This window comes from Zalophus californianus, chromosome 3, assembly GCF_009762305.2.
Source record: "Zalophus californianus isolate mZalCal1 chromosome 3, mZalCal1.pri.v2, whole genome shotgun sequence".
NCBI lineage: Eukaryota > Metazoa > Chordata > Mammalia > Carnivora > Otariidae > Zalophus > Zalophus californianus.
The window spans coordinates 33,988,521-34,011,582 of record NC_045597.1 but is presented as its reverse complement, the minus strand read 5'-3'; the positions used below and the strand labels follow the sequence as shown (position 1 = coordinate 34,011,582).

The 23,062-nt window shown below is 36.4% G+C and overlaps 1 protein-coding gene across 8 annotated transcripts in view; it reads left to right on the top strand.

Moving 5' to 3' along the window:
• The window catches only part of PIBF1 (progesterone immunomodulatory binding factor 1), a 231,456-nt gene that overhangs the window by 135,846 nt on the left and 72,548 nt on the right, over positions 1–23,062 (top strand). For all 8 annotated transcript variants that reach the window (XR_003519163.1, XR_003519164.1, XR_003519162.1 and 5 more), the window contains exon 14: positions 7,873–7,975. Coding sequence is in view for 5 of the 8 variants with exons in the window: in XM_027589896.2 (XP_027445697.1) it covers positions 7,873–7,975 (103 nt within the window). In the remaining 3 variants the exon portion in view is untranslated. The remainder of the gene's footprint in view (positions 1–7,872; positions 7,976–23,062) is intronic.

Below are 23,062 nucleotides of genomic sequence, written 5' to 3'. Positions count from 1 at the left end.
TCAATGGAGATAATCAACAATAACAAGATATCACATCAAACTCTTGCTGGGACAAAGTTGTGGTAGGTTAAAAGGGCTTATACAATGAGAGTAAATTAAAATGAAATGGGCTCTTCTTGACTTGACTAAACTTGAAAATCTGAAGTAATGTTTTTGTTTCGGTCATGATTGTTTTGAAAATAGCAAACAAGATTTTCTGGTTACATGTTTTGGTTATGCTCTTTAACCTGCAGCTTAAATGGGTAACACCCAGGCAGTAACGTGGTCTCAGTGTGTGCTTCTCTGTTTGCTTTGGCAGATCTGAATGGATAGCCTTTTCTGAAGGTTCTAAACTTTCAAATGGCAAGATTTACTGCATACTGTAGACCTTTTGTTTTAGTTTCCGTCTAGTTTTATAAAACTTTAAGTTGAAACTCTCACAGTAGATTGAGCTTTATAATAAAGGAAAAAATTAAAGCAGACGAAACTTTTTTTCCTCTAGCAAACTTTGGTGTATAATGAAAATTTGGTTTTCTCTCTTTATTCTCATGTAGATGAGTTCTCATTTTTGTCCTTGGGGAAAGTTGTACTTACTTCATTTGGGTTGGTTTTAGGAATAGTCCTTTAAAAAGTACTGATGTTCTATTCATTGTTAACTGGAGAGTTTAAACCTGTAGAAGAAACTAGGGAAAGTATCGTATGACTATAGATAGTCAGCATGAGACCGCTGTTTGGTTCTCAAGAATTTACCAGCAGAGCAGTAAGTACAGGCACCAACCTGAAGAGTTCTGAAGCTGGAATCATTCTGGCATTGGTGCCCTTTTATTGAACAATTTATTTTTTATGCCATACTAATAAGAGACAGACCTCTGACCTGCTAAACTTGAAAAAGACCAAAAAGCCAAATGTTATTTCAGACAAGTAACTAATTAGCAAGTCACTAAATAAATGCACTTACTTATTTGGAGTTTTGACAATACTAAGAAAATCATACCAAGATTGAAGGAATTGGGACAGAACATCAGTCCTCCATTGTGCTTTGACATCTCAGATATAGATGAAGATCCTCCATGTCCACATTGGCTGGGCTACACTATTATGAAATTATATGTAATAACCAGCAGTGCTACTGCCATTGACAGCTCTAAGAGAATAACTTTCATTTGGAGTCAAGAAGTGATAAGGGAGCTAGGAGATAACCCTGATGAGAAAATTTTACCAGCTAACAGCTGAAATTTTTGTTTAATATTTAGATACAAAACTGTACTCTTGTAGTAGTTTCTAGCTGATGTTGAACTTAATCTTGGTGCAGGTAAAAATCACATGGCAATGAATATAATTACAAAGAAGTATTGTTAAGTTGTACCTATGTTAATGTCCCAACACATAGCCTGTAAAAGCGTGCTTTCTTGAGTTCAGTACATTCTGTACAAAAAAAATAATAACCTTTAGCAGGAGTCATTTTTCCTGACTGTATCCATAGTTACTTTTTGTAAAGAACTTGGGAAGGACTTGTTTTCATTCTATGTGCATTGTGCTTAAAGAAACATAAACTCAGCTATATAGATGAGAAATTCTTCATTTGTCTTGCTTTGAATTTCAGTTAAAGTGAATTTCTTTCTTCCCACTTCTAACACCCCAGATTTCTACACAGAATCCACTTATGACACCAAATCATTGACCACAGCAATATGCCGCATTTAAAGATACAGGAGATTAAAGTATAGAAGACATAAACTGATACCTGTAATATTTGCCTGCTTTTACTAACTTTATGCACATTTTTATTTCAAGTTCAGTGCTTAGATGCTGAGCATTAGTCATGCTTTAATATTGAAACTCTGCAGCCTAAGAATATGGTTTCTACCAGTGTGTTCATATGAACAAAATTCACTTAGAACAAAATCAATCCAGAAAGATTTAAGTGTGTACTCTGTTTAGCACATGCCACTGTTTAGCACACACCATAAGACCGTATCTTCATGTAAGTTGCATCTGTTGGGAAAGAAAAGATTAACACACATGAAAGAATATCAAGAAACATTGAAAAATATATAATTTAGTGCCATATTGTATGCTAGACTGTGTCAGAGAAACAGAGATCAGTGAAGACTAGCATGGTCAGAAATAGAGGAAGTGGAACTTGAAGGGAAATTTAAGAAAAAGTTGGGTCTGGGTCGCCTAGGTGGCTCAGTTAGGCATCTGACTCTTGATCTCAGCTCAGGTCTTGATCTCAGGGTCCTGATTGGGCTCCACGCTGGGTGTGGAGCCTACTTCAAAAAAAAAACGTTGGATCTGTCAAGCAAGGAAATAACCTGTCTTCTTCAGACTGGGGGACCAACAGAGGTATAGTGGAAGGAATATACAAAACATGTTTATGGGACATTAAGAAGAGTAGACGTTAATGGAAAATAAGTTGGTTCAGTTGAGATTACAGAAGGCCTTGATATTTTTAAATAATTTAGACAGAGTAGAATTAACCATGTAGGTAAGATTTGAAGTGGGTGAGAAAAGGACATAAATATCACTTCATTAAATAAGAAATACAATGTCTGACTGACATATGAAAAGATGTTTAACCTCACAAGTGAAGAAATTTAAAGTAAGATTCTATTGTTTATATAAGGTTATTAGCAAAACTTTTAAAGATTGATTATGCCCATTGTGAGCTAGGGTATGAAGAAACAGGAGGTCTTATATAAAGTTCAGTCATTCAACAGTTTATTACTGAACACCTCCTTTGTACCAGGTATTATTCAACGTACTTTGACTACATTCAAGAACAAAATAAATAAAAATCCTAGTCCTTGGAGAACTTTCATTCTAGTTCATGGGAATTTAAATTTATACCAGCCTTTCAAGGGGAATGTTTGAAAATCTGTAATACAGGGGCACCTGGGTGGCTCAGTCGTTAAGCGTCTGCCTTCGGCCCAGGTCATGATCCCAGGGTCCTGGGATCGAGCCCTGCATCAGGCTCCCTGCTTGGCGGGAAGCCTGCTTCTCCCTCTCCCACTACCCCCTGCTTGTGTTCCCTCTCTCACTGTCTCTCTCTCTGTCAAATAAATAAATAAAATCTTAAAAAAAAAAAAGAAAATCTGTAATACATGTGTGTTTGACCCTATCATTATGCTTTCTGAGGACATGGAAGCATGAGGAGTGCAAAGATATATTTACGTAATTATTTAGAACTTTCTGCAGCATAAGGCACTGTTGTGAATGCTGTAATTGGATTGTCTTTTTATTATTGAGTTATAAGAGTTCTTTAGGGGCGCCTGGGTGGCTCAGTTGGTTAAGCGTCTGCCTTCAGCTCAGGTCACGATCCCAATGTCCTGGGATCGAGTCCCGCATCAGGCTCCGTGTTCAGCAAGGAGCCTGCTTCTCCCCCTCCTTCTGCACTCCCCCCACCACCACTTGTGCTCTCTCACATTTGCTCTCTCTCAAATAAATAAATAAAATCTTAAAAAAAAAAGGAGTTCTTTATATTTTCTAGATACAAGTCCCTTATCCGATACATATTTTGGAATGTTCCCTTCCGTTTCATGTGTTGTCTTTTCACTTTCTTGATGGTGTCTTTTGAAGCACAAAACTGTTTAAATTTGATGCAGTGCAGTTTATCTAATTTTTCTTTTGTTGCTTGTGCTTTTAGTGCAATATCTGAGAATCCTTTGCCAAATCCAAGGTCAGGAAGATTTACTCCTGTGTTTTCTTCTGAGAGTTAATATTTTAGCTTTTACATTTAGGTCTTTGATCCATTTTGAGTTAATTTTTGATATCATGTGAGGTAAGCATTTTGTAATATTTTTAATGTGGCTCCTAAAAACTTTTAAATTACATGTGTGGCTTGCATTATGTTTCTATTGGACAAAACTGGCCTAGACCAATGGTCTCCAGACTTTTTGATACAATTCCCTATTGGGAAAAAAATAATTGAGCGTTCACCTACCAATACATTTATATATATTTACTTATCAATTACATACATGTATTATCACATGAATAACATGTACATTAAAATATAAAACCTACATAGAAAATTAAAATTTTAAAGACACTTGGAACTCGGTGGTTCAGTCGGTTAAGTGTCTGCCTTTGGCTCAGGTCATAATCCCAGGGTCCTGGGATCGAGCCCCACATCAGGCTCCCTGCTTGGTGGAGACTCTGCTTCTGCCGCTTCCCCTGCTTGTGCTCACTGTCTCTCTCTTCCTCTCTCTCTCTCTCTCTCTCTGTCTCTGTCAAATAAATAAAATCTTTAAAAAAGTAATAAAATTTTAAAGACATTTAATATTAAAATAAGTGTAAGAAAAATTTCCCACACTTCAATGGATTATTTTGCACATAATTGCTTTTGGAGACCACCAGTCTAGACTGTGATCTTAACTTTATAATTGGCTCAAGTCTTCTTCCTTCTCCACAGTGTTGACAGAGAACTGTCTCAAGTGCAAATCTGAGCATGTCATGCCTAACCAATTTAAGGATAAAATCCAAACTCAGCTTAACATTTAAGGCCTTTCATCATATATCCCTTCCTTTGTCTCTCTAGCTTCAGCTCTCACCACACGCCATGTGTTTTCTCAATCCATATCATACCCCCGCACATCATCCTTTACCTATGCTTTTCCCTCTACCCAGAATGCTATTTGCTTCCTCACCAGATTAGTCAGTCTTAGTTTTCATCCCTCAGTGTGCCCCTTCTTAGCATTTAACACACTATGGTAATTTATTTGCTCATCTTCCTCAGCAGACTATTAGATCCTCCAGGTAGGCACTGTGTATTCCCAGTGCCTATTTAGATTACAGGCTTTTTATAAATTTTGTTAAAAGAGAATGTTCTTGAATGTCTTATTGGATGAATTAATAAATAATGTTTCTTCTAATTCAACCTGCTTTTCTACAGTCATTGATATTTGTGAGGAAGAAAAAAATGCTAATATTATAAGCATTTTTGTTTAATTGCAGGTATGATAATGATGAAAAATTGTATGTCTTGTTTTTCCTGTGTGTTCTAGATTTCACAATATTTTGTTTTCTTTTTCTTCTTTCTTTTTTCCTTTTTTTTTTCTGTAACATCTGTAATCCATGGACTAAATGGGTCATTTAGGACAACCTGAGAATCTTAATACCATTTCTGAAATGTCTTAATACCATTTCTGAAGTGTTCTGCTGTCTTTACAATGACTTTAGGAGTAAAAGTAAATGTTTTATTTTTTTTAAAGATTTTATTTATTTATTTGACAGAGAGATAGAGAACACAAGTAGGCAGAGAAGCAGGCAGAGGGAGAGGAAGAAGCAGGCTTCCCGCTGAGCAGGGAGCCCAATGTGGGACTCGATCCCAGGACCCTGGGATCATGACCTGAGCCGAAGGCAGCCGCTTAACTGACTGAGCCACCCAGGCGCCCTAAAAGTAAATGTTTTAAATGTGATCCGTGCATCAGTTGGAGACCAGTTGTACAACAGTGTCTTCTACATTATAAGCATTATGTGTCGTAAGTGAGATCAACATTCATAGTAAAAGTCACAGTCATTTCTGTCAGCATCAGTTCCTAGAAAGTTTTTCTAAATAAAATGGTTCTATACTAGTAAGTAGAACACTGTAAAACACATTATGAGCTTTCAAGGCATCAAGGTAACTTCCTTCTCTTTAGAGTTGATTTTCCTCTCTTAGAATCCTCAACTAAAATCAGGCCAATTCTTAGTAGAAGGAGGTAGCCCTGGTATTAGGGCATAAGCACCAGCATACCAAGAATTTCTTGAATTCACTACTTTATGTCATGTGATATTTTGCATTGATAAGTGGTATCACACCATATCTGCATAAGAGCATTATGCAGTGTCCAAACAAAACAAAAAGCACCCAAACCAAATGAGCTACTTACTTTTATTAAACGTGTTGTCTTCAAGTCATTATCTTCCTCAAAATGTTGGTAATGGGTGACCTTTGCATCTGATTATTTTCTTGCATCCCTTTTTCTTCCATTTCATATCATCCGCAACTGTTTTCTGTGTAATAGCATTTGATTGTGTTCATTGTTCCATACTGAGCATTACACAGATATGGTCTGTACCTTCAACATGCATTTACTGAGAAATTACCATGTACGAAAAGAACCTCATGCTGAGTTCTGTGAGAGACAGAAAGATGGAAAGACTTATTCCTAACATATATGAAGGATGGGAGAGAAAATGAAAATATGAATGAAGATAACTCAAAGAATTTTATATTAACTTCATAAAAAACAGAGTTAATGATATAAAGTACAGATATTTGCAAACATATAATAAATCCAACAGATTAAAACTGTAAACATAACATAAAATAAGCATTAAGACTTATTTGTAGAGATCTTATTTTAGGGTCAAATTTGAGAGAACTTAGCATGTTTTAGATTGGGGGATAGAAAATTGTGTAGCCATAACTGTAAATATCTTAAAAACCTATAGAAGAAAGTAGCTTAGTGATTCCCTACAGATGGGCAGGAGGATGGGGAACAAAGCTAATGGGGAAGATTTTTTTTTTGTGATGAAAATATTCTAAAATTGGAATATAGTTGCATAATTGTAAACGTACTAAAAACATTTAATTGGACACTTTAAATGGGTAGGCTTTGTGGCATATAAATTACATAGCAGTAAAATTCTGTATCATTTTTAAAGCTATTTTTTATAGAAAATGATTGTCAAAAAATAAGGACTGTCTTTTCCCTCTCTAACTTCAGCTGATTATTAAGGCAAAATCTTATGCCAGTAGAAACTTAGATATGAGCATATCTAAACAAGCTGCACAATTCACTATATAAACTTTTACCACAACTCATCTTTTTCATTTGGGATAACAAGTTCTTAGAAATGGATGTGTAGGAAGATGTTTAGCATTATTTTCAGAGTTTTGTCTGCATTCCTTTATCCAATGTTAGGAAATATTAAAAATATAATAGAATTATTTCTGTTCCATAAATAAATAAAATAATTTTATTTAAAGTGAAAATATTTTATTCCATGTCATTGTATAACATCTCGTCTTCTCAGATTCCACAGATTTTGCAGTTCAATAATAGATAACTCCTCTGAACGTGAAAATATGATAAATAGGAAATTTTTAGTTTTTTGGAATCACAGAGAAGGTCTTCGGAGCAACATGTCTTCCCAACATTATTAGCAGTTCTTTAAAGAATTATACCATGTTTTTTTCCCTAGTAGGTAGGAGAAATGATTTTATAGTTGAGCCTTTTTTTAATTGTGTCTTAAAAGTGGAATTGGGGCATTTCACATTTAATGTGATATTAAATACTAAAGGTTACATACACTCAGTACAAGTTGTGATCATCATGTGATGGTCAAAGTGTGATCTTTTAGTACAGAATCTTCCTTTACTATAGACATTTCCACTTTTCATGCATCTTTTCCATCTCTACTTTCAATAGAAAATCTATTCAGTTGTTTTTTGTATAAAATGCATTTTGTTGTCTGAGGTAAACACTGAAGCTTTTCAAAGTACAGACTTATTATTGTTTCAACTAATTGCCTGATTTGTTTGTAAATGGGAAATTTTTATAAAAATGGCGAAAAGCTGTAAATTGCTATCTTGTGGTCTTTTCAAGCAAGTATAATGTAGCTCTCTACTTTTATAGCAAGGGCTAGAAACCATTACTGCAGTAATCAATACATCACAATTATATTATTATGGAGATTTTAATGTTACTTTCAAAATTCTGAGCTGTTGGGATATTGGTCTTCCACTGTTGACACCTGAAAATATTTGACTCCATATTTTTTCTTTAAATATTTAAGTGTTACTAGGAAATGGCAAGTCAGTTTTCAGGCATACAAACACATTTTTAATATTTTAGAAAACATTCCTCTTTTTTAAGCATTAATTTTCTTATTTCATTCACCTAGTGTCCACTTGGCAAGAAGAGTGCTTCAGTTAGAAAAACAAAACTCGTTGGTTTTAAAAGACCTGGAACATCAAAAGGAGCAAGTAACACAGCTTTCAGAAGAGGTAAATAACTTAAAAGAAACACATATTAAGAATCATGGTGTTCATTTTAATTCTTTGTCACTCCTTTGTATATTTTCTGAGCAGTTTTAAAATAAGCTGTTTGCTAGTAGAAAATGATTTTACAACTTACGAAACTAACTTAATGTTAAAGCCTTATAAAACAACTCATAGTGTATGGCAAAACTAAGATCAAAAAAAGAGATTAAATGCCCAGACTAAATATAAATGCAGACTAGACAGACAAAGCTTTGATTTCTGAGAATATCAACTGGCAAAACAAGTTTGGCAATTTCAGGTAGCATTTTGAGTTTTTAAATAAAACCTCATTTTTTTTTATTTTATTTTAATTCCAGCATTGTTAACATACAGTGTTATATTAGTTTCCAGGGTACAATATAGTGATTCAACAGTTCCACATATTACTCAGTGCTCATCATAAGTGTGTTCTTAATGCCTATCACCTATTTCACCCATCCTCCCACCCACCTCCCCTTTGGTAACCATCTGTTTAAAACCTCATTTTTGTTTGTTCGTTTATTAACATATAATGTATTATTTGTTTCAGGGGTACAGGTCTGTGATTCATCAGTCTTACACAATACACAGCACTCATACAACACGTACCCTCCCCAGTGTCCATCACCCAGCCACCCCATCCCTCCCACCCCCTCCACTCCAGCAACCCTCACTTTGTTTCCTGAGATTAAGAGTCTCTTATGGTTTGTCTCCCTCTCTGGTTTCATCTTGTTTCATTTTTCCCTCCCTTCCCCTCTGATCCTCTGCCTTGTTTCTCCAATTCCTCATATCAGTGAGATCATATGATAATTGTCTTTCTCTGACTGACTTACTTCACTTAGCTAATACCCTCTAGTTCCATCCACGTCATTGCAAATGGTAAGATTTCATTTTTTGATGGCTGCATAATATTCTATTGTGTATATATATATCACATCTTTATCCACTTGTCTGTTGATGGACATCTAGGCTCTTTCAGTAGTTTGGCTATTGTGGACATTGCTGCTGTAAACATTGGGGTGCCCATGCCCCTTCAGGTCACTACATTTTAAAACCTCATTTTTAAAATTGGTTTGCTTTTTGACTTTTTTGATGAAAAATTATTTTTCTATTAAACATACTTAACTTGGTATTCTTTTTTTTAAACTTTTTTTTAAGATTTTTATTTATTTATTTGACAGAGAGAGAGAGACAGTGAGAGAGGGAACACAAGCAGGGGGAGTGGGAGAGGGAGAAGCAGGCTTCCCGCTGAGGCAGACGCTTAACGACTGAGCCACCCAGGTGCCCCTTAACTTGGTATTCTCAAGCTCTCACATTATTTGGTAGATGATAGTCCCAAATTATCTTTTAAAAATCAGATTCATATTTATTTTCTTCAGCCTTACATTACATCATTTAAAAAAACGTATATATTTTTACATGGTGTTTTTAATTCTTTTATTTAACATCTAATTACATTTTTCTGTCCTTCTGAAATTCAAATAATAAAACAGTTAAAACCAAAGATGCCAACTCATTAGGATTCCTTTTACTTCCTGAGTTTCAGCATAACAGCTTTATTATGTTAATGTTTTAAAACGTGGATCTTACAATAAAGGGATTTTTAAAGACATATATTAAAAACTATTAATATATATGATGTAGTCTGTTTTCTGAAGGACCTGTTCATATTTATCTTTATAGTGATAGTGCCCTCTATTAAAGTACTTTTAATAATGTAACATTAGGAGGATTTTTATACTCAAATTCCAAAAGACCAGAAATACTTCCTATCACTCCAGTGCCTGACATGTAGTTACACTCAGGATGGAAGCAATGTGGTGCTGGCAGATGTTAACCACCAGCTCTCCAGGCGGGAGCATGAGAGAAGCTCTGATTGGTAGCATTTGCTTGTGTCCCCCCTGTGACTAACTCTGAGCTGCCAACATCATGTTCCTGAACACAGAGTAAAGATGTTCAGTAGCGCACCACTACATAATGTTTCCACTACACAGATACGGTAGACACAGATAAACTCAAGAGCACAGCAAATAGTAAAACAATTAAAAATCAGTGAGTTTGAATATCTGTTCCCTTTTTTAAATAAAATTGATTTTATCATACATTTAAATAATTTTTAATAATGGTTGTGTTTAACATCCGGCTCGCAGAATTCCTAAAAATTTACTAACAGTTCGCCATCACAAACTGCAGGAAGCCAGCTCCAGCACAGCATGGAAGGATAAATAAATAAATGATTAAAGAAACAAATGAGAGGTTAAAGAAACATCTGTTTGCTAATATTTTATACATCCCTCATGTTTCTTTTAACTTCAGAATGACCTATCAAAAATATTTCTAAAAAAAGCTAAACTACATACACATTTGTGTTGGATATGTGTGTCATAATATTACTTAAAAAAAATAAAACTTCCTGAGTACATCAGTTAATTAAAGTAGGAATTTCTTTTCCTTTGAAATAGGAGTTTCTAAACAGCACACAGCCCCAAATTGTATGGGTGAAATGTAAGAAATTAAGTATTCTTGTAATGAAGTATAATTAACTTTTTAACTTTTTATGAAACAATTTTAAAACAAGCTGTTGGCTTATATTGAGAAAAAGATTTAAAAACTGAATTATAGGGGCACCTGGGTGGTTCAGTCAGTTAAGGGTCTGCCTTCAGCTCAGGTCATGATCCTGGAGTCCCAGGAGGAGCCCCGCCTTGGGCTCGCTGCTCAGCAGGGAGCCTGCTTCTCCCTCTGCCCCTCCGCCTGCTCATGCTCTCGCTCTCCATCGCTCTCTGTCTCCCAAATTAATAAATAAATAAATACTGGGGCGCCTGGGTGGCTCAGTCGTTAAGCGTCTGCCTTCGGCTCAGGTCATGATCTCAGGGTCCTAGGATCAAGCCCCACATTGGGCTCCCTGCTCAGCGGGAGGCCTGCCTCTCCCTCTCCCTCCCCCTCTCCCCCTGCTTGTGTTCCCTCTCTCGCTGTGTCTCTCTTTGTCAAATAAATAAATAAGATCTTTAAAATAGATAGATAAATAAATAAATACTGAAATATATGTGATATGAAATGATACGAAGCCTAGAATTTGCTTTTAAATATCCCATAAAAAGTGGGGGAAGGACTCATAGTTAAAAGAAGAATTTCAAAATATTGATCATGTTTGAAGCTGGGTAAAGGTTACATATGGGTTTGTTATTCAGTTCTGTACTTTTGTGTATGTTTGAAAATCTTTCATAAGACATTGGAAGAAACAATTAGTAACCTTATATTAAAATTTTTATGGCTATCATAGTGTATAACCTTTCCCTTAAGATTGAAAATAAAGTATTATAGTTTGAAATATTCCATGGATTTAAAAATCTGTTTTCTGTCTAACAAAAATTATGTTGTTTAAGTTGAAAATAATTATATAAACTAATTAGCTAAAAGATGATAGTATTAGAATGCTTCTATAACAACTGACTATGCGTGATACATGGTGAAAATAATTGAGAAGGAAATTCTCTCAGGATCTATAGTCTTTAAGTAGTTTATTTAAACTAGCTTGGAGTTTTGAGGGGTGCCTGGGTGGCTCAGTCTGTTAAGCCTGTCCAACTCTTTATTTCAGCTCAGGTCATGATCTCAGGGTGGTGAAATCGAGCCCCACGTGCTCAATACAGAGTCTGCCTGAGATTCTCTCTCCTTCTCCCTCTGCACCTCCCCCCCCCCGCTCATGCTCTCTAAATAAATAAATAAATAAAATCTTTAAGAAAAAAATAAACTAGCTTGGAGTTTTAAGAATAACACATGGATGAAACAAATAACTAAAGCAATAACCATTGAATTATATATGTTGTTGAGAATATATCTGAAATTAAACATAAATGAAGTGCCAAAATGAGAACGCTAAAAAATATTCAAAAGAACCATTCCTTTTATAGTAGCTTTATTGAAGTATAATTGACATACAGTAAGCCGCACATATTTAAAGTGTACAATATGATAACTTTTGACACATATGTATACCTCCGAAATCATTACCAAAATGAAGATAATGACATATACATCAGCCTAAAAGTTTCCTTTTGCCCCTTTGGAATCTCTCCCAACCATCCCTATCCCCAGATAGTTCTCAAGCATTCTGTCACTGTAGACTGGCCATGTTTTACATTTTATATAAACAGAATCATGCAGTATATATATATATATACACACTCTCTTTTTTTATCTGACTTCTTTCACTCTGCATAATTATTTCAAGATTCATCCATACTTCTTTCCTTTTCATTACTGAGGAACATTCCATTTATGGATATACCACTGTTGTTCATTCATTCACCTGTTGATGGACATTTGGGTAGTTTGCAGTTTTTGCCTACTACGAGTAAAGGTGATCTGAATATCCATGTACAGTCCTTTTATGAACAGAAGCTTTTTATTTCTTTTGAGTAAATACCTGGGAGTCGACTAGGTGGATCTAATGCAAATGGTTAGGTATCTACTTAACATTTTGGGAAACTGCCAGACTGTTTTCTGAACGTTTTTGCCATTTTACATTTCCACCAGCAGCGTAGGAAAGTTCTAGTTCTTCTACCGCCTTGCAAAAGACTTGATATAGTCAGTGTTTTTAATTTTAGCCAGTCTTATGGGTATATAGTGGTCTCTCATTATGGTTTTAATTTGCATTTCCCTAATGACTAATGATACTGAGCATCTTTTCATGTGCTTCTTTGCCCTCTGCTCTTCTTATTGGGGGAAGCATCTTCAAAATTTTTGCCCATTTTATCACATTGTTTTCCCATTATTGAGTTTTGAGTATTACTTATATATTCTAGGTACAGGTCCCTTATCAGATATATGATTTGCAAATATTTTCTCCCACTCTTTGGCTTGTTTTCCCATCTCTTAGCACTGTTTGAAGAGCAGTTTTTATCAAATCCAGTTTATCAGTTTGTTCTTTTATGGATTTTGTTTTTAGTGTTGTATCTAAATTATCTTTGCCTGACCCAAGGTCACAGGGTTTTTGTCTTGATGTTTCATAGTTTCAAGTCTGTAATCCACTTTTAGTTAATTTGTGTATTATATGCAAGGTATAGATTGAAATTCGTTTATTTGCTTATTGAAATCAAATTATTCTTGCATCATTTGTTGAAAAGACCTTGTTGGAAATCAGTCATAAATGTGCGAGTCTGTTTCTGGACTCTCTGTTTCCAGTTATCTAATATGTTTATCTTTATGCCAATACTACATTCTCTTGATTACTGAAACCTTATAATGTCTTGAAATTAGATACTGTTGGTCCTCCAACTCTGTTCATTTTCAAATTTGGCTATTTTGTGTCCTTTGCATTTCTGTATGAATTCTGTAATCATTTCTACAAAAAGTTTTTTAAAAAGCTGCTGTGGTTTTGATTGGATTGCATTGAATCTATAGATCAAGAGGGGAAAGTTGAAATCTTTTTTTTAAAGAGCAAATTTTTTTTTTTTTTTTTTTTTTTTAAGATTTAGGGGCACCTGGGTCGCTCAATTGGTTAAATATCTGACTCTTGATTTAGGCTCAAGTCACGATCTCATGAGTCATGGGATCAGGCCCCACATCAGGCTCTGCGCTCAGCGGGGAGTCTGCTTGAAGATTCTTTCTCCCTCTCTCTCTCCCCCAGCTCACTCAACCCCTCTCCTTAAGTAAATAAATAGATAAATAAATAAATACATAAATAAAATAGCTTTTAAAAAGATTTATTTATGTATTTATTTATTTATTTTAGAGAGTGTGAGCAGGGGGAGGAGCAGAGGGAGAGGGACAAACAGTGCAGTATTCATTGTACATTATTGATAATAGCCGAGATATAGAAACAACCTAAGTGTTGATCAATGGGTGAATGGATAAAGAAGATGTGGTATGTTTACAATGGAATACCGCTCAGCCATAAAAAAAGAATGAAATCTTGCCACTTGCAACAACGGATGGAGCTAGAGGGTATTATGCTAAGTGAAATAAATCAGGCAGAGAAAGACAAATACCATATGATCTCACTTATATGTGGAATCTAAAAAAACAAAACAAATGAACAAACAAAACACATGGTCATGGAAAAGAATGTTGGTTGGCAGCAGAAGGGAGTTGGGGATGGATGAAATAGATGAAGGAGGTCAGGAGGTACAGACTTCTACCTACAAAATGAATAGGTTGTGGGGATGTGGTGTGCAACATGGTAACTATAGTCAGTAGTATTGTCGTGCATATTTGAAGGTTGCCAGGACAGTGAATCTTGAAAATTCTCATCACAAAAGAAAAAAAATTTAACTTTTTATGGTAACAGATGGTAACGAGACTTATTGTGATCATTTCAAAATATATACACGTGTCAAAACATTACGTTGTATACCTAAAGCTAATATAATATTGTATGTCAGTTATATCTCAGTTTTAAAAAAGGAAAAGGGGAAGAAGAGGGGTGCTGATGTGGGGTCGAAAATCTAGGCTACATCATAAAGCATACCATGTTACCACCAGAATTGCTGCGCCTTAGCTACCTTGAATCTTGGTGTTTGCTTTCTCTTTCTAGTCATTCAGTAAATATTTCTCAGACTCCTACTGTCTTCAACCACTGATGAACAAAAGAGGCATGCTCTTGCCCTTTTAACATGTACAGCCTTGTTCACAAAGGCCTTGTCTTCTAATCTAACCACTTAGAGATTTATCTGTTATAACTTAATTTTAGAAATCTTATCTAGAAAATGGGATATGCACGATCTCAAGTGACCAAATGGCAAGGTTTTAGTTACTTGAAATTCTCTACCTAGGAGGCATTTAGCAGAATCCAGGTCATTCGTTACAAAACTTTAGATTGCCAGATTTGAAAAAGACTATAGGATGCATGGGTAGAATAAAGTAGAATTCTGTGTACTAACCTTAAAAGACATCTAAACTATATTGATAATTTTTTTCCAAAAAAGAAAATTGCAGGATAATTTGTATTGTATTTCTCTATATTGACCTTGAGTGTGTATGTGTCTGTCTTTCTAGGGATGGGATTGTGTTTCTGTCTAAGCATAGAGAAAAAACTTTACATAATATACAACTGTCATGCCAAGGGCACACAAATACCATTAGTATTTGCCATATGAATATAAAAATGTTTGGTTGGAGTAACCTTACAGGCAAAGAATTAACAGAGTATATACCATCCCCAAGTTTTCTTTCCACGGAAAAGTATGCTTAGGTCTGGCATAGGTACTCTAGATGTGCCACAGAAAGGGATCTGATAGAGGGACTCCACACCAAAACATTGTACACATCTAAAGAGAAGGTTAAGGAACATCTAGTTGCCTAAGTCATAATGGGAGCAGGAGCCTTTGTAGGTTATAATCTCTATTAGCTTGTTCTAGTAGAACAGAAAATGAGCCCCCAGGACCATCCATATTTATCTCTCTAACATCAAACAGTGCTTACCTCTGAGATTGGGAGTGGGGAAGAACAGAATGACTAATTTTTGCCTTATGCATTTTTGAATTCCTTGAATTTATTCCAACTCAAATGAGATTTTTTTTTTTAAGGCATAGATTTGGTGATCAACAGAGTATCTGACTCATAATAGGTATAAAGTAAATGTTGAATCATTAGATAGATCATTGACCTAGCTGCTCCACCAAACTTAGGTAGATTATAAAGATGGAAGTAAGAGGCAAAATTCTACTTTTTAAAACAAATCTATAAACAGAGATTACATTCCAGCAATATTCATTGTACCCAAAACTTTATTGCCAAGGAAATGCAGACATATATATACTTGGATACCCATACATAGATCTATATGTATGCTTTGATACATGCATAGAAGTATCTGGAATAATAAAAACCAAAAGAAATCATTCGTTGTTGCTGATTATCATTGTGGAGGGGGCACTGAAGTTCTAAATGGAAGGAAGAGATCCTTTCAGTCTATGTTCCCTCTCTGTAGTTTAAATTACTTAGTATGTGCGTGTGCTATTCCCTTCGCCCTTCACTTTCTTCCTCATCTCCCTCCTTCCATTTCATTATCAAGAGCAAGTATTTGAAAGGATATGGAAGTGTTTCAGAATATCAGGGAAAGGATTTGCTATAGGAAAAACTCAGAAGCCTCTAAAAACATGACATGCATTTGAAAGTTTTAGGACTAAGAAAAGCAAACAGGAAGGATGTCTAATGTATGCGCAGGCAAGGAAAAGATGTGGCAGGACTTTCTGCTTGATGGAGTCTTTGAAATATTTGCCAGTATGTTCTGTATACCAATAATACTGGGATACATGATTTCTACAAACATAGTAGAAGTATCTAGATGAGTAAAACGTGTGCCTTCGTCCTTTGAGTTATCTGACCTGAGCAACTGCTGGGGGTGTTCTGTCAGCACCCTCAGTGTACCGTCTCTTGGAAGGACTCTGTAGCCCACAACTCCTACAACTCCCATCTCGGTATTTTAAAGAGACTCACTTGCCAGCCACACCCCTAGAAGAACTAAATCTCTCTAAACTTCAAAGCCAATTTTTTTTTCCATATTTCTAAGCCTTCATTGATGTGAAAAAAAATCCACTATTTTATGTACCATCAAGGAGTAAAAGAGTAGGAGATGCTTCCAATTAAACTATGATACAATGCTTTATCACTTCAAATTTTTTAGTTTTAAGCACACATTCTTTTAGACCTTAGGCAATGATTTTTATCATTTATTACATAACTCAGTTTCTATCCTTCTAACACAAACTGTGCTGAATGTGCCAAATCCCATTGGAATCTTTTTGGAGATGTTTTAAATGGCAATTAAACTGAACCAGTGACAGATAAGCCATACTGAGAACTCAACTGAAATCAAAATATAAACAGCTGAGATCAAATTTACATGTGTAAACTTGACCAACAGCAATTGTAAGATGCATCCATTTTCATAGAAAATATGAAAAATAGTATGATTGCGGGGTCCCTTTGCCTCCCAAAGTGTTTTCCTGAAAGTTTGTTGATGCTTAAATTCTTTTAATAAGGAACAGTGCTTTTATTTCACCGTTAAAAGTACAAGGCTTAAAACATAAACACATAGGATACTACACTGCCTGACAGTTTTGAAATTTGGCAAGGTTTATCAGCCCATCACAATTCTTTCTTCTAGCCCAAACTGTCCTTCATACTGTGGATCATGATTTCATTTTAAAAGGTCTGCTGCCGGGCGCCTGGGTGGCTCATTTGGTTAGGTGACTGCCTTCGGCTCAGGTCATGATCCTGGAGTCCCGCAATCGAGTCCCACGTCGGGCTCCCTGCTCAGCGGGGAGTCTGCTTCTCCCTCTGACCCTCTTCCCTCTCGTGCTCTCTCTCTCTCATTCTCTCTCTCTCAAATAAATAATAAAATCTTTAAAAAAAAAAAAAAAAAAAAAAGGTCTGCTGCCTACCAGACAATGCCATGGCAGAGAAGGCCAGTTTGATCCTAACCTACTTCTCGTCCTCATCTTCTACCCCCTCTCCCCGGGTCCTCATTTGCAGCCCCTCCTACACCAAGTAGTGTGTCTTTTGCTCCTGTCCACCACTTTGTTACCCTCCTACTTCTCAGTCTCCTTTGTTGACTGGTTTCTGATTGTTCCATAAATGTGGACATGCCCCAGACATCTGTCTTGGCACTCTTCTCTTCTTACTGCGTCTTACTTCATCTTGTTCCATGGCTTCAGCTACCAGCTACAGTAGCTTTTCATTGTCGCCTTTCTTGAGTAAGTCCAAGATTCATGTGGTAAGCATGTCTATCATCAGAATTCAAAGAGTGCAAAAGGAGTGTTCAGCAAGTACCAGGTGCTCCCTACTGTCTTCATACCACCTTCTGAACATCTTTACTCAGTCTCCTGCTTTAGTGGTACTGACTTGGTACAACCTCTTATCTATCATGTGAATTAAATTAGGAACCAGCTGACTGGCATCATCTCTATTTAGTCCTCCACCTTGTTGCCAAAATACTCTCTCTAAATACAAATCTGTTTTTGTTTCTCCCACAGTTAGACTTGTCTCTGTTTGCTAAGACTAATAACATAAGACCTTCTATTATCCTTTTTTTAATTTAATTTTATTATGTTATGTTAGTCACCATACAGTACATCGTTAGTTTTTGATGTAGTGTTCTGTGATTCATTGTTTGTGCATAACACCCAGTGCTCCACGCAGAATGTGCCCTCCTTAATACCCATCACCAGGCTAACCCATCCCCCCACCCCCCTCCCCTCTAGAACCCTCAGTCTGTTTCTCAGAGTCCATAGTCTCTCATGGTTCGTCTCCCCCTCTGATTCCCCCCCTTCATTTTTCCCTTCCTTCTCCTAATGTCCTCCATGCTATCCCTTATGTTCCACAAATAAGTGAAACCATAGGATAATTGACTTTCTCTGCTTGACTTATTTCACTTAGCATAATCTCCTCCAGTCCCATCCATGTTGATGTAAAAGTCGGGTATTCATCCTTTCTGATGGCTGAGTAATATTCCATTGTATATATGGACCACATCTTCTTTATCCATTCCTCTGTTGAAGGGCATCTCAGCTCTTTCCACAGTTTGGCTATTGCAGACATTGAGATGCATATGGCCCTTCTTTTCACTACATCTGTGTCTTTGGGGTAAATACCCAGGAGTGCAATTGCTGGGTCATAGGGTAGCTCTATTTTTAATTTTTTGAGGAAACTCCACACCGTTTTCCAAAGTGGCTGTATCAGCTTCCATTCCCACCAACAGGGTAAGAGGGTTCCCCTTTCTCCACAACCTCTCCAACATTTGTTGTTTCTTGCCTTGTCAATTTTTACCATTCTAACTGGTGTAAGGTGGTATCTCAATGTGGTTTTGACTTGGATTTCCATGATGGCTAATGATGATGAACATTTTTTCATGTGTCTGTTGGCCATTTGTATGTCTTCTTTGGAGAAGTTTCTGTTCATGTCTTCTGCCCATTTTTTGACTTGATTATTTGTTTTTTGGGCGTTGAGTTTGAGAAGTTCTTTATAGCTCTTGGATATCAGCCCTTTGTAGTGTCATTTGCAAATATCTTCTCCCATTCTGTGGGTTGCCTCTTTGTTTTGTTGACTGTTTCCTTTGCTGTGCAGAAGCTTTTTATCTTGATGAAGTCTCAAAAGTTCATTTTTGCTTTTGTTTCATTTGCCTTTGGAGATGTATCTTGAAAAAAGTTGCTGTGGCCGATGTCGAAGAGATTATTGCCTGTGTTCTCTAGGATTTTGATGGATTCCTGTCTCACACTGAGGTCTTTCATCCATTTTGAGTTTATCTTTGTGTATGGTATTAGAGAATAAGACCATCTATTATCCTACCCCTGCCTATATATCCAGTTCCATCTTACATTATACTGTGTGCACGCATGTGCGCGCGGACGCACACACACACACACACACACACGGCCATGTATACAACTACTTGTGCTTCTCCCCACGTATGTAACTTCTTGGGCATTACTTGAATTCTCCAAGCACTCTATGTTTTTCATGCCTCTGTGCTTCTGCGCACTCTGATCATTTTTCCCAGTGTACCCACGTTTGCATCAGAGGTGCTTGTCTGTTTAATATCAAGTGTGATTTACTCTCTTAAGCCTATTTTGAACCCCAGGCAAAAATGACTTACGTGGGGTGCCTGGGTGGCTCAGATTGCTGAGCGTCTGCCTTCAGCTCAGGTCATGATCTCCTGGGATCGAGTCCCACAAGGAGCCTGCTTCTCCCTCTGCCTGCCACTCCCCCTGCTTGTGTTCTCCCTCTGTCTCTCTCTGGCAAATAAATAAATAAAATCTTTTAAAAAAAATGACTTATGTATCCCCATGATACCATATATACCGAGATATATTTAGATAGGTGGAGATGTTGTTGACATAGCTATCTAGATGCTTCTTAAAAGGAAGGATTCTTTTTTATTGTTCTATATATCCTCACTGCTTAGCACAGTGCCTGTTTCTAATACATAGTAAATAGATGTTGTTGAAGGAATAACTTCTGTTTGTGATAGGTCAAAGTCTATGAGAGTGGGGGATACGAGAATGAACCTGAAGCAGATTGGAAGTCCCAACCAAGAGGAGCAGAGGATGAGGAAGAAATCAGACCCACTAATTAGAAAGAAAGCTTTAGTTTCTAAGTGTCAGAGACTCAGTCATATGCTTTATGTCACATCTGGAACCAAAGCAGGGTATATATCAGCTCCACCCACCACCACCATGAAAAAAATATTCCAATTACATGGAATCAGTAGGATCCATCAACCTTTACTGAAAACACTAGAGTTCTTTCGTTTGAATTTATTTCAGTGTAAAGGGAAGAAACTAAGAACAAAGTTGAGTAATAAAAGGAGATGATAAAGGTAACACTTTAGATGTGTGTAGCACTTAATCGTATGTTAACTTTATTCATTAACCATTGGGATATGAAACTAGATTTTCAAGTTAGGCAGACAACTGGCTTGTATGATTTTAGGCAAGTCCTTTACCCTCTGTGGGCTTCAATTTTCAACCTGTGCAGTGGGAGTAATAATATTATATACATGCTTACCTCAAGAATTAGAGATATCTTAATCTAAGATACGCACTTACCATACTAACTGGCATATACTAATCACTCAGTAAATGCAGATGGGTTTTTTTGGTCCTGTGTTTCATTTATTTTTCTGCTAATGGCAATAGTATCAATAAGAATTTTTATTAATAAACTTGGCATTTTAAAGAAATAGGTTCAGAATTGGAGTAAATAATGCTTATTCTGCTTATGTGGAAATATTCAGAATGAACTATTCAAATGAATTTTAACACAGTATAGTAAGATTTTGTGCAATTTAAGTAATTTTTATGAAGAGGTACATGATAGTAAAACTGCAATTCTGGAGAGTAATCACCTGCTCCTTTCAAATGTAAAAGTATATTTAATCACATACAAACGAAGCATTTTAGGAAAAGTATGGAAAACTGGATATTTTAAGACTAATAAAAACTTCAGGGGCGTCTGGGTGGTCCAGTCGTTAAGCGTCTGCCTTCGGCTCAGGTCATGATCCCAGGGATCGAGCCCCGCATCGGGCTCTCTGCCCCACAGGAAGCCTGCTTCTCCCTCTCCCACTCCCATGTCCTGGGATTGAGCCCCACATCAGGCTCCCTGCTCCGCGGGAAGCTTGTTTCTCCCTCTCCCACTCCCCCTGCTTGTGTTCCCTCTCTTGCTGTGTCTCTCTCTGTCAAATAAATAAATAAAATCTTTAAAAAAAAAAAACTAATAAAAACTTCGAATTAACCAGAATTGTTATATTTAAATTAGAGAACAGGAATTACTGATAAAATTCAACAAATTTATTGGATCTGTATAGAAAAGCAAAAAGTAAGCAATAATAATATGCAATAAGATGATGAAGATAAACATTATTTAATAGCAATGATAACATAGTCTCAAAATTTTTGAGTAAATATTTCATTAAAATCAAAATTATTACATGAATAAATGATATTAATAATGGCTAGCAATTTTGAGTGCTTACTTAATACCAGTCATACTACTTTATGAAACCATAGGAGTGTTGCTAGGGCTAACTGGGATCTTAAGAGTGTGAGATCCCTGGGTTTACCAGCTTCCCAGGCTTCCTGAGGACTAAAGAAGCTCTTTTGTCTGAGTGGGCTTCCATTAGATTGGCATGTTTATCAGAGAGGAATCAAAGGAGAAAAATGACTCAGATGCAAATTCTGCTCAGTCTGCTCTTAGGTTTTTGATGGATATGCCGTAACATATCGAATGCTATAATATATAACACCTCCACCCTTCAGATCTGAAATTTTCAGCAGGTGATGAAACCCACAGAAAACTTGCCACAAAATTGACCTGAGACTGATTTGGATTTGGACTGCTTTTAATGTAAATTTTGTCCTTTATAATTAAAAATGTTAGGGCGCCTGGGTGGCTCAGTTAGTTAAGTGACTGCCTTCCGCTCAGATCATGATCCTGGAGTCCCGGGATTGAGTCCCACATCAGGCTCCCTGCTCGGCAGGGAGTCTGCTTCTCCCTCTGACCCTTTTTCCTCTCGTGCTATCTCTCATTCTCTGTCTCTCAAATAAATAAATAAAATCTTTAAAAATAATAATAATAATTTAAAATGTTAGCTATCACCTGGACAAACAGCTTTTGTACTTTTCTTTGGCCATTACCTATAGTAAGAAGTACACCTTACTTAGCATCCCAGTGTATACATGTGTGTGTATTTGTGTGTATGTGGGTAGAAACATACACATGTGTGTATTTGAAATAATTTCCACAGGAATGAATACCCTTATGACATGTAGCGTATTCTATTAGTTGCCATTCTGTTCTGTTTCTTTTCTCTTCCTTTTTTAATACTGCTTGCAACCCACTGTGTGAAAACACTCATCTGGACAAATAGGTGACACATTTTCCTCTCCTTACGGAAGCCTTCTTGAGAAATCAGCATAGAGATCGAGAAGAGAAAAAAGGTGAAGCCTATTCAAGAAATACAGGGACCTCTGGTGTGACTATCATGTGAAAACCTATAATGCTTCCCAGTTTATGTGTCTACCATATATAGGAGCAATGCTAATCTAACCTCTATATCATTTTGAATTAACACAGTATGCTGCTGAAGCAAATGTTACTATTTCCCATATTTTTGTCCTGCCTTTTTTCTGTTCCACTGAACAATTCTGAACAAATTTACTGTGGTTTCTCCCATTGTTTGGAATTAGTACCTTTTACAGATTTGCATAATTTTAGTCTTTAACTGTGATCCTGCCAGTTATTTACAATATGTACATATGAATAAGAATCTGAGAACCCTACTCTTTTCTTCTTTATTTATAGAAAGTGTTTAGGCTTCATCTTCACAAAAAAAAAAAATCCCTCTAGTTCTGTAGTGATTCCTTTTTTTTTTTTTTGGATTTTATTTATTTACTTACTTATTTGAGAGAGCCTTTGCAAGCAGGGGGAGGGGCAAAGGGAATGAGAGAATCTCAGGCAGATTCCGTGTTGAGCGCAGAGCCCTACGCAGAACTCAGTCTCACGACCCTGAGATCATGATGTGAGCTAAAATCAAGAGGCATTCGCTTAACTGACTGAGCCACCCAGGCACCCTGT